At 44.5% G+C, this 14,029-nt stretch overlaps 1 protein-coding gene across 12 annotated transcripts in view; it reads left to right on the forward strand.

Annotated features, from left to right (window-relative positions):
* The window catches only part of LOC110520056 (plakophilin-4), a 126,707-nt gene that overhangs the window by 60,218 nt on the left and 52,460 nt on the right, over positions 1–14,029 (forward strand). For 8 of the 12 annotated variants that reach the window (XM_036974316.1, XM_036974323.1, XM_036974329.1 and 5 more), the window contains exons 4-7: positions 4,621–4,655; positions 9,841–9,972; positions 10,342–10,544; positions 11,425–11,986. In XM_036974316.1, coding sequence (XP_036830211.1) covers positions 4,621–4,655; positions 9,841–9,972; positions 10,342–10,544; positions 11,425–11,986 — 932 coding nt within the window. The remainder of the gene's footprint in view (positions 1–4,620; positions 4,656–9,840; positions 9,973–10,341; positions 10,545–11,424; positions 11,987–14,029) is intronic. The other 4 variants (XM_036974321.1, XM_036974325.1, XM_036974314.1 and 1 more) reach the window with 2 other exon arrangements.

The raw sequence follows: 14,029 nt of genomic DNA on the forward strand, positions 1-14,029 counted from the left end.
TCTCAGAAGACCTAAGATTAAGAATAGTTGACTTGCATAAAGCTGGAAAGGGTTACAAAAGTATCTCTAAAAGCCTTGATGTTCATCAGTACACGGTAAGATAAATTGTCTATAAATGGAGAAAGTCCAGCACTGTCGCTACTCTCCCTAGGAGTGGCCGTCCTTCAAAGATGACTGCAAGAGCACAGCGCAGAATGCTCAATGAGATTAAGAAGAATCCTACAGTGTCAGCTAAAGATTTACAATCTCTGGAATATGCTAACATCTCTGTTGACGAGTCTACGATACATAAAACACTAAACAAGAAAAAAACATTGCTGCACATCGGAAGTTTGCAAAAGTGCACCTGGATGTTCCACAGCGCTACTAGCAAAATATTCTGTGGACAGATGAAACGACAGTTGAGTTGTTTGGAAGGAACACACAACACTGTGTGGAGAAGAGAAGGCACAGCTCACCAACATCAAAACCTCATCCAACTGTAAAGTATGGTGGAGGGAGTGTCATGGTTTGGGGATGCTTTGTCTTCCTCAGGGCCTGGACAGCTTGCTATCATCAACGGAAAAATGAATTCCCAAGTCTATCAAGACATTTTGCAGGAGAATGTTAGGCTAATCTGTCCGCCAATCAGAAGTTGGGTGATGCAACAGGACAACGACCCAAAACACAGAAGTAAATCAACAACAGAATGGCATGACCTCGAGAGCGGTTCACACCAGACATCCCAAGAATATTGCTGAACTGAAACAGTTTTGTAAAGAGGAATGTTCCAAAATCCCTCCTGACCATTGTGCAGGTCTGATCGATCCGCAACTACAGAAAACATTTGGTTGAGTTTATTGATGCCCAAAGGAGGGTCAACCAGTTTATTAAATCCAAGGGTTCACATACTTTTCCCACCCTGTACTGTGAATGTTTACACTGTGTGTTCAATAAAGATATGAAAATGGATAATTGTTTGTTATTAGTTTAAGCATACTGTGTTTGTCTATTGTTGTGACCTAGATAAAGATCAGATCACATTTTATGACACATTTTTATACAGAAATCAAGTTATTTCCAAAGGGTTCACATACTTTTTCTTGCCACTGTAAGTAAAAACACTTTAAAGTACTACTTAAGTATTTTTTTGGGGGGTGTCTGTACTTTTCTTTACCATTCATATTTTTGACTACTTTTACTTTTTTTCCACTACATTCCAAAAGACAATGTTATTTTTACTCCATACATTTTCCCTGCCACTCAAAAGTACTCAAATAGTCCAATTCACACACTGATCAAGAGAACATCCCTGGTCATTTCTACTGCCTTTGATCTGGCGGACTCACTAAGCACATGCTTCGTTTGTAAATTATGTCTGAGTGTTGGAATGTGCCCCTTGCTATCTGTAAATAAAAAAAAAAAATTTAAAAAAAAAAAAAAAAATATATATATATATATATATATATATATATATATATGTGCCTACTGGTTTGCCTAATACAAGGAATTTGATACGTAAGTATATTTTAGCAATTACATTTTCTTTTGATACTTGAGTAAAAGTATTTGGTTTTAAATATACTTAAGTAGTATTTTACTGGGTGACTTTTACTCGAGTCATTTTCTATTAAGGCATCTTTTACTTTTACTCAGGTATGACAATTGGGTACTTTTTCCACCACTGCCTAATTCTATAAAATCCAATCAGCGAAATGGCAACAGCAGCTGGGTCGTCCCATGCTTTCTATCGCAGTTTTAGTAATTTATTTTTAAATCATCGCTGTATGTCTGATAAATCTGTGTTTATTTAATGAAAATAACCAATATATATTTTAATAGTTTATTTCTTGAGCCTTCTTTGGCCAGTGCTCAGCCCCGATTGGTTGATTAGGATGGTCTAGAGCCCACGCCCTTACCCAGATGAACAGTCATTGGTTTATTATAATAGGATTAATTGTGACGTTATGATGTGGGCAAAAAGTTCCATCCCACCTGAACAGGCTGAAATTCCAGATTTTTTCCCAAACAGCTCTTACACAAAAAGGGCATTGTCATTTTCACAATTTCAGAGTGTCATTTCGACCTCCTAGTGTGGAAATATGATCACTTTTTTTTTTATCTGCACACTGCCCATTTTTGTTATAATCAATGAAGTCCCCTTTAATATAGACCTAGTGGAGAATTCAATAAATCTCATTTTTAATATGAATAAAGGCTTGTTAAAGTGCCAGAATTCATCATTTTGACATGTCCCTCCATGTATGTACCCTTTGTGACTTCCAGAAAGATTTTAACCCACTTTACCTCCAGTTTTCACCATCATTGTAAAGCCCTGTTTATTTCTGTTGCTTGAACAAAGTCATTTCTTAAGATTGATATTTATTTCCTGTGATTTAGTGAACACATTTTTAGGTAAAAAAAAAAACCTGTCCCTCATTTTAAGGTCAACCCTTTTACGTGAACTGAACTCTCATTTTAATAAGGTGAAACTATTCGTAAAAAAAAAAAAAAAAAATTATCTAAAGAAACATTGAACATCGAATAGTCAAATCATCATGTAAAAGCAGGTGAGCTGGTTCTAATATTTTTGGGCCATTTTATGGTGTTTTGTGGATCATACCCATAGACAGGCTAGAAATGTTTTGGCATTCAATTACCCCTTCCTGTTGCACACCACAAGCTTCCATTTCCCCCGTCACAATGGGATTTATGGCTGATTTAAGATGACATCGTCAACCCTGTTACTCTATTTGGCACTTAATAGAATCTTACAATAGTACTTTTTCTATTCAACCTCTTGACGAGAAAGAACGTGATCTTTATGACCATGTTAAAATGAGGTGAAATCAAGTGGGGTTTTTTTTCTCACCAAGTTGCACATCTCAAAAGGCACTGAATTGGTGGAATGACCCAGGTGCATGGCAATAATGACCCGCTAGAAATTTCCTTGGAAAGCATGTGGGTGGGAACCCTGCTTTTAGGTCCAGCGCTCACAGAAGACTTCTAGATGACTAGATTTATTAGAAATGACCTGAAAATTGCTCTGTTTTAAATGTAATTTTCTAAGTGAAGCTGGCCGGTCCAGGTGGCTGTTAGTTAAAGCTTTTACATGTTTGGACTTGGTGCACTTTAGTTTAGTGCTGCTCTCTGCTTTGAGATAATCATGTTGAAGTGGCTGAGGTATACTATAGCGGAGAAACTTGGGGCCTAGTTGTATGGCCTCTTACAGGCGGAGTGTGCGTCCCAAATGGCACCCTACTCCCTACACAGTGCAGAACGTTTGTCCAGAGCCAAATAGGATCGACTGTATGTACTTTGTGCCCTGGCCAAATGTAGTGCACTACATAGAGGTTAAGGTGCCCACTTGGGACACTACAACAGAGTGGCTCTCTGATGGGCTTCAGTAGAAGTGGCCTCATCCGTTAAGCCCTGACCCTCTCCTGCCTCAGCACTTTCCCAGGCCCATCATTGGGATGGGGCATCAGTTTGAGCTATCTGCCTGCCCACTTCTCCACTGATGCAGGACCAGCCACCACTGACCCCACCATCCATCACACTCTCCACCTATGGGTCCACTTGGCTCTGCAGTACCAGCATGCTCAGCTTACGTCCAAAATGGCACCCTACTCCCTACGTAGTGCACTGCTTTTGACCAGGGAATAATAGTAGTGCACTGTATAGGGAATAGGGTGCCATTTGGGGCGTAGCCTCGGTATTTGTCTGAGGGCCGTAATGTGTTTTAACATGGACTCGCTGTCAGGCCACCAAGCTTTATACCTCCTTATTCTTGGGAGACAACTGCCCCTTTATTGCTGAGGAAATATCCACACGCATCCATGTCATTGTTGCGTATGCTCAGCACGCAGTAGTAACTCAGAACAGGCAGATCCGTGTATGTGTGCATCCATCCGTATGTGCGCGCGTCCGTCTGTCCGCGTGTGTGTACACGTGTCCTGATTTCAGTCTGTTTTATTATCGGTGGGGCATTGGCATTTTTGCTCAGATATCAATTGTTTTTTTTCTATTTACTTTAGTAGCAGAGCTAGCAGCTTGTCTTCAGCTTCAGAGCCTCAGACCCCCATCAGGATGGATGGCCAAGCCTGACCTTTTTCCGTTTATTCGCAAAGTGTGTTTCTCAAAGACCGGCGAGGATGAAAAATAACCGACACGACCTCAGGGAAAAGGATGATCCTCCTCGTTGTCTGTCGTGGCAGTAAAGATCACCTAGAGAGGAGAAACAGCCATTTTGAATCGTATTTAAATGTTTGGTTGTAGCCATGTTATTTGTATGTTGGCATATGCTGCACTGGCCACAACTACCTCTGTTTCTTTCTATTTGGTCTGGTCTATGAATTCTCTGGTTGCATCTGAACTGACAATGTTCTTTCAATTTCATGTTTATTGTGATTTGTTGGTGTGCATCCCAAATGGCACCTTATATAGTGCACTACTTTGGGCCAGAGGCCTATTTCAGGCACACCTTTATCTCAAGCACAAGTAAAATAGGCCCATTTGTAAGCGGATGTCTGCTGGATATCTTCTATATGAATTTAAACAAGTGTCCTGTTGAGAACATTCACTTTCTGTCTCTTATTTGTCCATGTATCTTAAGACCTTCTCTCTCTTTTTGTCTTTCAGCTCGTCTGAGAAGTCCCTCCCCTGGAGATCTGCAGGTACGGTCTGATCATCCTTCCCTACACCATGTTTGACACATTCCCTATTCCCTTTATAGTGCACACATTTTGACCAGGACCTAAAGGCCTCTGGTCAAAAGTAGTGCACTATATAGTGAAACGGGTGCCATTTGTGACACAAAGTCCATGTCACCATACACTGACTGATATTCTTGTGAATCATTGAAAACCATACCATGCCATGGATGCAGTGCATTCAGAAAGTATTCAGACCCCTTCACTTTTTCCAAATGTTGTTATGTTACAGCCTTATTCTAAAATTGATCAAATAGTTTTTCTCATCAATCTACACTCAATACCCCATAATGACAAAGCAAAAACTATTTTTTAGCCAATTTAGCCAATTTATAATTAAAGGAAAACTGAAATCACATTTATGTAAGTATTCAGACCCTTTACTTAGTACTTTGTAGAAGCACCTTTGACAGCGATACAGCCTCGAGTCTTCTTGGGTATGACACTACAAGCTTGGCACACCTGTATTTGAGAAGTTTCTCCCATTCTCCTCAAGCTGTCAGGTTGGATGGGGAGCGTCGCTGCACAGCTATTTTCAGGTCTCTCCAGAGATGTTCGATCGGATTCAAGTCCGGGCTCTGGCTGGGCCACTCAAGGACATTCAGAGACTTGTCCCATCGGGTTCTTGGTCACCTCCCAGACCAAGGCCCTTCTCCCCCGATTACTCAGTTTGACCGGGCGGCCAACTCTAGGAAGAGTCTAGTGGTTCCAAACTTCTTCCATTTAAGAATGATGGAAACCACTGTGTTCTTGGGGACCTTTAATGCTGCAGATATTTTTTTGATACCTTTCCCCAGATCTGTGCCTCGACACAATCCTGTCTTGGAGCTCTACGGACAATTCCTTTGACCCCATGGCTTGGTTTTTGCTCTGACATGCATTGTCAACTGTGGGACCTTATATAGACAGGTGTGTGCCTTTCCAAATCATGTCTAATCAATTGAAATTACCACAGATGGACTCCAAGTTGTAGAAACATCTCCAGGATGATCAGTGGAAACAAGATGCACCTGAGCTCAATTTCAGTCTCACAGCAACGGGTCTTAATACTTATGTAAATAAGGTATTTATTTTATTTAAAAAAATAAATTGGCAAAACTTTTTTCACTTTGTCATTATGAGACATTGTGTGTAGATTGATGATAATTTTCCGTTATTTAATCCATTTTAGAATAAGGCTGTAATGTAAAACAAAATGTGGAAAAAGTCTAGGGGTCTGAATAGTTTCTGAATGCACTGTATACACTCTGTATACACAGTTTATTAGGGACACCACCACTTTCACGAAATTGATCGTTCCTACAGACAATGAGTCAGGTGGCCGTGGCTTATATAAAAGCAGGGCATCGAGTCATTCAGTTACTGTTTGATTGAACGTTAGAATGGGCAAAACGAGTGACCTAAGCGACTTTGAGCGTGGTATGTTTGTCGGTGCCAGGCGCGCCGGATCCAGTATCTCAGAAACGGGCGCCCTCCTGGGCTCGTGTCAGCATGGACCAACATCCCTGTGGAACGTTCCCTACACCTTGTAGAATATGCCAAAGAATTCCGGCTGTTCTGGAGACAAACGGGTTCCCGGTACTAGATGTGCTCCTTCAATGAATGACAGAATATCTCCTGTTTGGTTAAATCGAGTTGATGATTACACAGATGGCAGATCAGCTCATGAATAACGGAGAGATGAAGAGAGGTAATGGGCATGTTAAATACATATTAATGTCTACTCATACCGTTTGTTGATCATGCATTCTCTCTCTCACGATGTTGACGGCAATACGAGACAGCACGGGGAAATGTTATAGCTGTTCTTTGACATGCATAGGCGAGTGGAGTCCTTCGATAATGCATCGTATTGGATTACAGAATAAAGTTAGGAATTTTCATGCGAGACTGTTAGGATTTTGATTTCCAGTAGGATTCAGACTGGTTAGGGAAATAGCCTAGGCTTTAGGACAGGAGAAGATGTATTTTTCTCTCATGCCTCTCTGAATTGTTATCAGACTTCATGTCTGTGACAGATGCCTATCACATTTGTCACTGTCTGACGATTCACAATAACGGCTCAAAGAGGCACATGTTATTGTATAGGATATACAGTGGGGGTTTCCTGTTGGGTTTAACTGCATCTGGGTCACGTGTAAATGTTGTAATTTACGGGGGTCTTGTCATTTCATTATTTCGGGAAACGTAAAGAATTCCCTGTTCCCTGGACAGTCCCAGGATCCCAGTTACCCATGTTAACCCCTACTACTGACTGCCTTGATTAGTTTCTTCTGGCACATTTCAGATTCAATATTTCTCTTTAGCTACTCCCACTCTCTGACAGTAACACTTTCCCTCCACTCCAACTCTGTTTATTTAACATGGACCCTTGTAGGACCACAGTGACTTTGCTGCTGCTCAAATTGATAATGAAGTCCATTTTCCTAATGTATTTCAAAGCTTATTAATTGTATAATGGAACTAAGTGAATCGCTGCAGCCATCATTAATATTGTATTGTGGTTCTTGTCAGACTGACCCTACGGGGTTATGATTGTACATGTGCACTGTTAAATTGCTTGTCTCGGTATTGTTTGGAATTTTCCACTCGCTCCAGTCGGTTCATTGCTGACAAGCACGACTAGCAGACGGACACAGTAAGAACAAGGATATGGGTTCCAAACGGCACCCTATTCCCTATAAAGTGCACTACTTTTGACCAGGGCAAGTAGGCGGCCATAGAGCCTACTTTTTAAAATAAATATTGATTTCCTCATTGTAGATGAGAAATCATCGTTAGCCACAGTAATGTATTTATTCTAATTCAAATATGAAACAGAAATGATAGCTGGTGTAGATATGAAGTGAGAGGCTGCCTGTTCTGTGGAAGAGGAGAGGTTATTGATGTTCCTCTCCAGTTATAATCAGCTGTCTAGCCATAATGGTCAGAGTTCATATACAGGTCATTATTTTGTCACCCGTGGCACTCCTCAACCACTTATTACGTTAACAGAGCCTGCGTCCCAATTGGCACCCTATTCCCTATATAGTGTGCTACTGTTGGCCAGAGCCCTATGGGGGCTCTATTGGCCCTGGTCAAAAAGTTGTGCATTATAGGGAATAGGTTGCCTGTGACTGTGCTGTCCACATTCACAAGGTTAAAGAAAGGCTTTCTCTCCACAGTAACACTTCCTCTCGAAATCCACAGGCTGGTTGACGGGCGGACCTGCCGGGGGCCCGGGAGGGCAATAAGCAGCCCAGCCAGCAGCCCAGCCAGACATAGTCATTACCCTTTACAGCAGCACACTGCAGCTAATTTCACTCCAATCACACTCTCTCACCCACAACACTCTACGGCTGCATTCCCAAATTGCACCTTATTCTTTAACCAGAGCCCTGGTTAAAAGTAGTGTACTAAATAGGGAATAGGGTGGCCTTTGTGACGCACCTACACTTTAATCCCACCGTTCTGGAGGAGGGATGTAACACTCTCTTTCATTGTGTACCGTCTCATTTCTCAAACGGGGTCAAGTCTCTGTAGCGATGCCCTGAGGGCAGAAATGTCACATTAAGCTCCAGTCACTGTCTACCTGAAAAGTTACTCCTAATATGCTATGAGGAGCAGGAGGGATGAGTGAAGCTTTGTTGTAGTTGTTTATGGGGGGAAAAAGGTTTCTGTTTGGTCAGAAGCGACACCCCATTCAGATCATTTTCCATTGTTCTGTAAATACTGCTTTTAACGATTTTAGTTTATCCTGCGCATACATTTTTCATGAATTCTTTACTCCCCCCGTCACGATGGAAATCAGCCACACGGCAAACGTGGCCTTTTGAAAGATTTAAGTGTCCGCCGCGCCGCACACAGTGGGCTAGCGCAAATCAAGTCAACCATAATAATTGCAGCAGCAGAATTTATTGAGGTGCCGCAGCTGCAGTCAACTCATGCAACTAGAGGCGGCGTTGAGCTGCGGAGACGGCGGGCTCCTGGCAAGGAAATAGGTTACCGAGACACTTACAAGCCAGAAAGGAACAGCAGAGTGGCTCCTCCATGGAATTCGGCCTCCCCCCTCATCCATATGCCAGCCAACAATGCCCCTCCCTCCGGTTCGGACTGGCTAGCTATTGGGTTCTGACACCCCATTGTTGCAGCTATTGCAGTGGAGCACATTCACGCAGGTCACACTTAACTCGATTTTGATTGTGGAGCAACATTGTGCAGCAGCTTATGAGAGACTTTACTGTGGTAATTCCTCCTCGTTTGCCTCAACGGCTGTTCTCATGGGCAGTGACCTTTGGCACCCTATTCACCATACAGGGCACTACTTTTGGCCAGAGCCATGGCTCTGATATAGCAACTTGGTTGCCATTTAGGTCACAGCCGGGGAATGTTAGTTTGGAAACGGTTTTGACGAGGGGATTTTCATCAGTGTCCCGGCACAGCAAAATAGGAGCGTCGCAAATGTCTCTCCTATGAGTCAGTATGATAATTAACTTAATTTACACGAGTGTGGAATTTGTTATTGCATCGACGCGAAATCCTTTAACTTCTACGTCTCCTATCTCTTCCATATACACCGAGTGTACAAAACATTAAGAACACCTTCCTAATATTGAGTAGTACAAAAGTGTTCCACAGGGGATCAAGCTGGCTGGATGTCCTTTGGGTGGTGGGCCATTCTTGATACACACAGGAAACTGTTGAGCGCTAAAAACCCAGCCGCGTTGCAGTTCTTGACACAAACTGGTGCGCCTGGCACCCACTACCATACCCTGTTCGAAGGCACGTCTTGCTGATTCACTCTCTGAATGACACACATGCACAATCCATGCCTCAATTGTCTCAAAGCTTAAAAATCATTCTCTAACCTGTCTCCTCCCCTTCATCTACACTGATTTTGAAGTGGATTTAACAGGTGACATCAACAAGGGATTCACCTGGATAGTCTGTGTCATGGAAAGAGCAGGTGTTCTTAATGTTTTGTGTACTTAGTGTATTTTTCCCATTTATCAGACACTTTCATCGAAAGTGTCTAACAGTAGTGTGTGCATACATTTTGTATGGGTGATCCCAGCGGGAATTGAACCCACGATCCTGACGTTGCAAACGCCATGATATACCAAATAAGTGACACAGGTAACACTGACTTTGTCCTCCCATTCTTTCCCAGATGCCTCGACCTCGCGGGACACCAAGTCTCGAGTGACAGACACTTCTCAGTCGCCCACCTACCGCCTCCGAACAGAGCAGGAGCAGGTGGCCCTGTACTCCCCAGAGCAGACCTCGCTCCATGAAAGTGAGGGTCTGTTACTAATGCAGCCCCTCTGTTCTACACTCTCTCGCTCTCTCTCCCCCGTCAAGGCTGTGCCACTCCCCCTCTCTTAGCCCCACCAGAGTCGGAGCCCTTTAATGATGCTTTGAAGTGTTCTGCTTGGCCTCAGAAGCACATGTGATGTGTATAGTTTTAATGAGCCAGTGTATGGCTCCAGTATGGAGGGTAGGGAGGTGGAAACGGACACTCTGTGAGGTCATTAGTACTGTGTGGACTAGCTAAATGTCATGTAGTGCTTTAAGGACACTCACTCGGTGTCTCTCTCTCTCTCTCCTTCTGCTCGCTCTATTTATTTCTCTCCTTCTGCTCTCTCTCCCTCTCTCCTTTCCTTTCTCTCAGGGTCTACAGGGAACTCCCGCAGCTCCACCCAGATGAACTCGTACTCGGACAGTGGCTACCAGGATGCCAGCAACTACTACGTCAGCCAGAACCAGAATAGTCTGGCTAAGACTGACCTGAGGATGCCGCGCTCTTACCCGGGCACAGGCGGCACCTCTACCCTCCTGAGGAATGCCAGGGCCGAGGGCCAGGCCCAGGTCCAGGTAAGCTCACGGAGCTAGAGGGCACCCTGTCTGCAGCAGTCACGGGCCATAGAGTTGGATGGAGGGCACACTGTCTGCAGCAGTCACGGGCCATAGAGTTGGATAGAGGGCACACTGTCTGCAGCAGTCACGGGCCATAGAGTTGGATAGAGGGCACAATGTCTGCAGCAGTCACGGCCATAGAGTTGGATAGAGGGCACACTGTCTTTTATTTTTTTTATTTTACCTTTATTTAACTAGGCAAGTCAGTTAAGAACAAATTCTTATTTTCAATGACGGCCTAGGAACAGTGGGTTAACTGCCTGTTCAGGGGCAGAACGACAGATTTTGTACCTTGTCAGCTCGGGGATTTGAACTTGCAACCTTTCGGTTACTAGTCCAATGCTCTAACCACTTGGCTACTCTGCAGCAGTCACGGCCATAAAGTTGGCCATAAAGTTGGCCATAAAGTTGGCCATAAAGTTGGCCATAAAGTTGGATAGAGGGCACACTGTCTGCAGCAGTCACGCCATTGAGTAGGATAGACGTTTGCACTTAGCCACACTCGGACTGAAGCCAGTTTTAGCCCTCGATGGCATTGTCTATGCGGTCAGAAATAGCCATGGCAAAGATAGGAGATGAGCTCTCTAATACATCTCTATGGTCATGATTAATATACTGACTGCCACAGAGCACACAGATGCTACTGCTGGCTGAGAGATGGAAAGGAAGTTAGAGAAAAGAGAAAAATATATCCTTTAATAGTCCCATAAGATACTAGACACTTTCTGTGAGGATGTAAAATATCACAGCAAAAATATTTTACGCCTCTATTAAATGTGATGCTGAAATGTGTGGTAGTTGCTCAGTAGTTTTGTCCTCTGTCCTTCTGTCCTGACAGGCCCCTGTGTTAACCGCCGCAGCGCCGGGTCGAGCCATGAGGAGGGTGAGCTCGGTGCCCTCCCGGACCCAGTCCCCGGCCTATGGCAACAGTGTGTCCCCCTCACGGGGCTCCCTGAGGGCCACCATGGGGAGTAACTACTGCTCGCCCATTGTCACAGAGCCCAAGCCTCTCTCCAGTATCTTCTCCACCACCCTGCCCTCAGCCCAGCGCGCCGGCTCCCCTTACAACACCCAGAAGAGTTCCCCCGCCGCCCTCCGCCGCATGGGCAGCGCCAACTCCCGCTCGGGCAGTGCCAGCCGCACCACTTCACCATACCAGGCCCTGGGGTCAGCCTCGGTGCGAATGGGCTCCCCCCTAACGATGGTGGACGGCCCCTTACCCCTCACCCAGCAGCCAGGGGGGTCGGCGGCGTCTCCAGGGCGCTCCAGCATGACGGCCCAGCCCCAGCACTATGGCTCCACCTTGCCTCGGTCGTTGATCCACCACGATGCAGACCCCTACGGAGCTCAGAGCTACGACGTCTACGAGAGGATGATCCCACGGCCTGACAGCCTCACAGGTCAGCTCTTCTGTCTCCTCCTCCCTACTACCCCCCCCCCCACACACACACACACACACACACACACACACACACCCCACTCCAGAAAGCTATCTAGAGTGGGTGTGCTCACTCTATCCAGGTCTCCACTCTCTCCATTAGATAACACGTTGCATACCTTCACAGGGCAGGAGATAATGTCTGCTTCTCAAATGGCGCCCTGTTCCCTACAAGGTGCATTATTTCTGACCAGAGCTCTGTGAGACTACTGCCGCCTCTGCCTCCTTCGCTCAGTGGTTAGTTGTTGAGCATATGCTACACTTGGCGATAGCCAGTCTGTCACAGGAGCACAGGTCAGCAATTTAGGCCTGATAATAAGTAGATTAAGGTCGTCTCCCCGTAATCGGAGACAGGCTCCAGTCTGTGGCTCTGCTGTCAAGCTTTTCCGCTGGCATGCTGCGGCACAAAGTGAGTCACTGCGCCCAACCTCGAGAGCCCTAATTTTGACCAGATCACTATTGAACCTGGTCAGGCGCTGGTCACAAGTAGTGCACTATATAGGGAATAAGATGCCATTTTGGGACAAAAAGCCTGTGTCTGTCTGTGGCATGGACCAGGGCCAGCCCCTGCCTCATGTAGACTCGCGTCCTTAACCACAGGCCACCGTTTGAAGGGAAACGCCGGAGGGTTTGGCAGGAGATCGATCCGTATGATCGTGGATGGGTATGTATGTTTTCCAGCGAGTCACACAGTTGGATGTATTGCCAGTGTACTTGAATGCATGCAAATAGGCCTATATCCACTGAGAGAAACTCTGTGTGCTAGATTAAGACTGGAGTTTCTTAAGCAAATAGTGGAGCAGAAGAATAATAATAATTTACAAAGACTTTGTTGTTTGTGTAGGTTATCTGATTTTTATCCCAATACATAGATGATTTCCAGTTTTTTTTTATTTTATATTTCCACGCTGAGGTTGGAATAATACTGTGGAATTGTGTAAATTATGATAATGCCTTTTCAGTATAAGAGCAGTTTGAAAAGACTGCCTGAAATTTCAGCGTGTTTTGGTGGGAAAGTTTTGGCCTGCTTGGTGACATCACCCGGCGGTAAATGAGTTAATAGTTGAAAACCTTTATGCCAATAACAGCTATTTTTCAGTTTTCCCCTCCCCACTCAGACCTATTCCATTCAGTCCCAGAAAAAAATTCTTGCTTGAGCAATTGCTCTTTGCTAAGAAGCTATTGTTGTTTCTTTAGGACCATTTTAATTGAAGACAATTACAAAAAAGTACTTAATTGTTACCAGAAATGATTTGATATTGAGATTGGATTTTGTTTCCCCTGTCAACTTCATTAAATTTGCAATGAGTCGTTAAGCAACGGGTGCAAGCATGCCTGCCTGCCTTCCCCCTGAGATACAGAGAACATCAGTGTGCTCTGGTTGACAGCTCCACTAAGTAATTCATATGTTGTGTGTTGATTGATAGATCTGTTGTCGTTTCTCTTTGCGGGTGTCAGCCATAGGAGTCTGACTTGACATTTCAATGCCGGTAAATATGAGCTGCTTGACAGGGAGTCTGAAGAAAGAATGGTAGAATAATGGTAGGCTTTTCTTCTTCCACTGCGTCAGAAGTGAGCATTTGTCACTCGTTTTGTCGTTCCCGTCTGAGACGTGAGGGTTGGGTAGGGCGTGTTATCTCTACTCTGCGGTCATGTTTTTTGTTCCTCTTCGGAGGGAAGAACACTGTCGTCCGTACGGTTTGAAGGAAACGCCGTTCTATAATTCCTCACGACAGGGATTCTGTTCTTGGTACAAAGGCTGTAGGGGAAAACGAGGCCCAGCTGATTCAGAACGTGTAAGCGGGCGTGCTGTGTCCCGAATGGCACCCTATCCCCTACGTAGTGCACTACCTTTTGACATATGGAGTAGGGCGCCGTTTTGTTCTCCACACCAGAATAATCTTCTGATATTTTTAGGCTTTTTTTATTTTTATGGATCATTTGAGGTTTAATTGATTAGTTTTCCATTGAAGGCTAGAAAACAAAAATGCATTCCCGGTGTTTT

Source organism: Oncorhynchus mykiss, chromosome 3, assembly GCF_013265735.2.
Source record: "Oncorhynchus mykiss isolate Arlee chromosome 3, USDA_OmykA_1.1, whole genome shotgun sequence".
In the NCBI taxonomy this organism is placed as follows: Eukaryota; Metazoa; Chordata; class Actinopteri; order Salmoniformes; family Salmonidae; genus Oncorhynchus; species Oncorhynchus mykiss.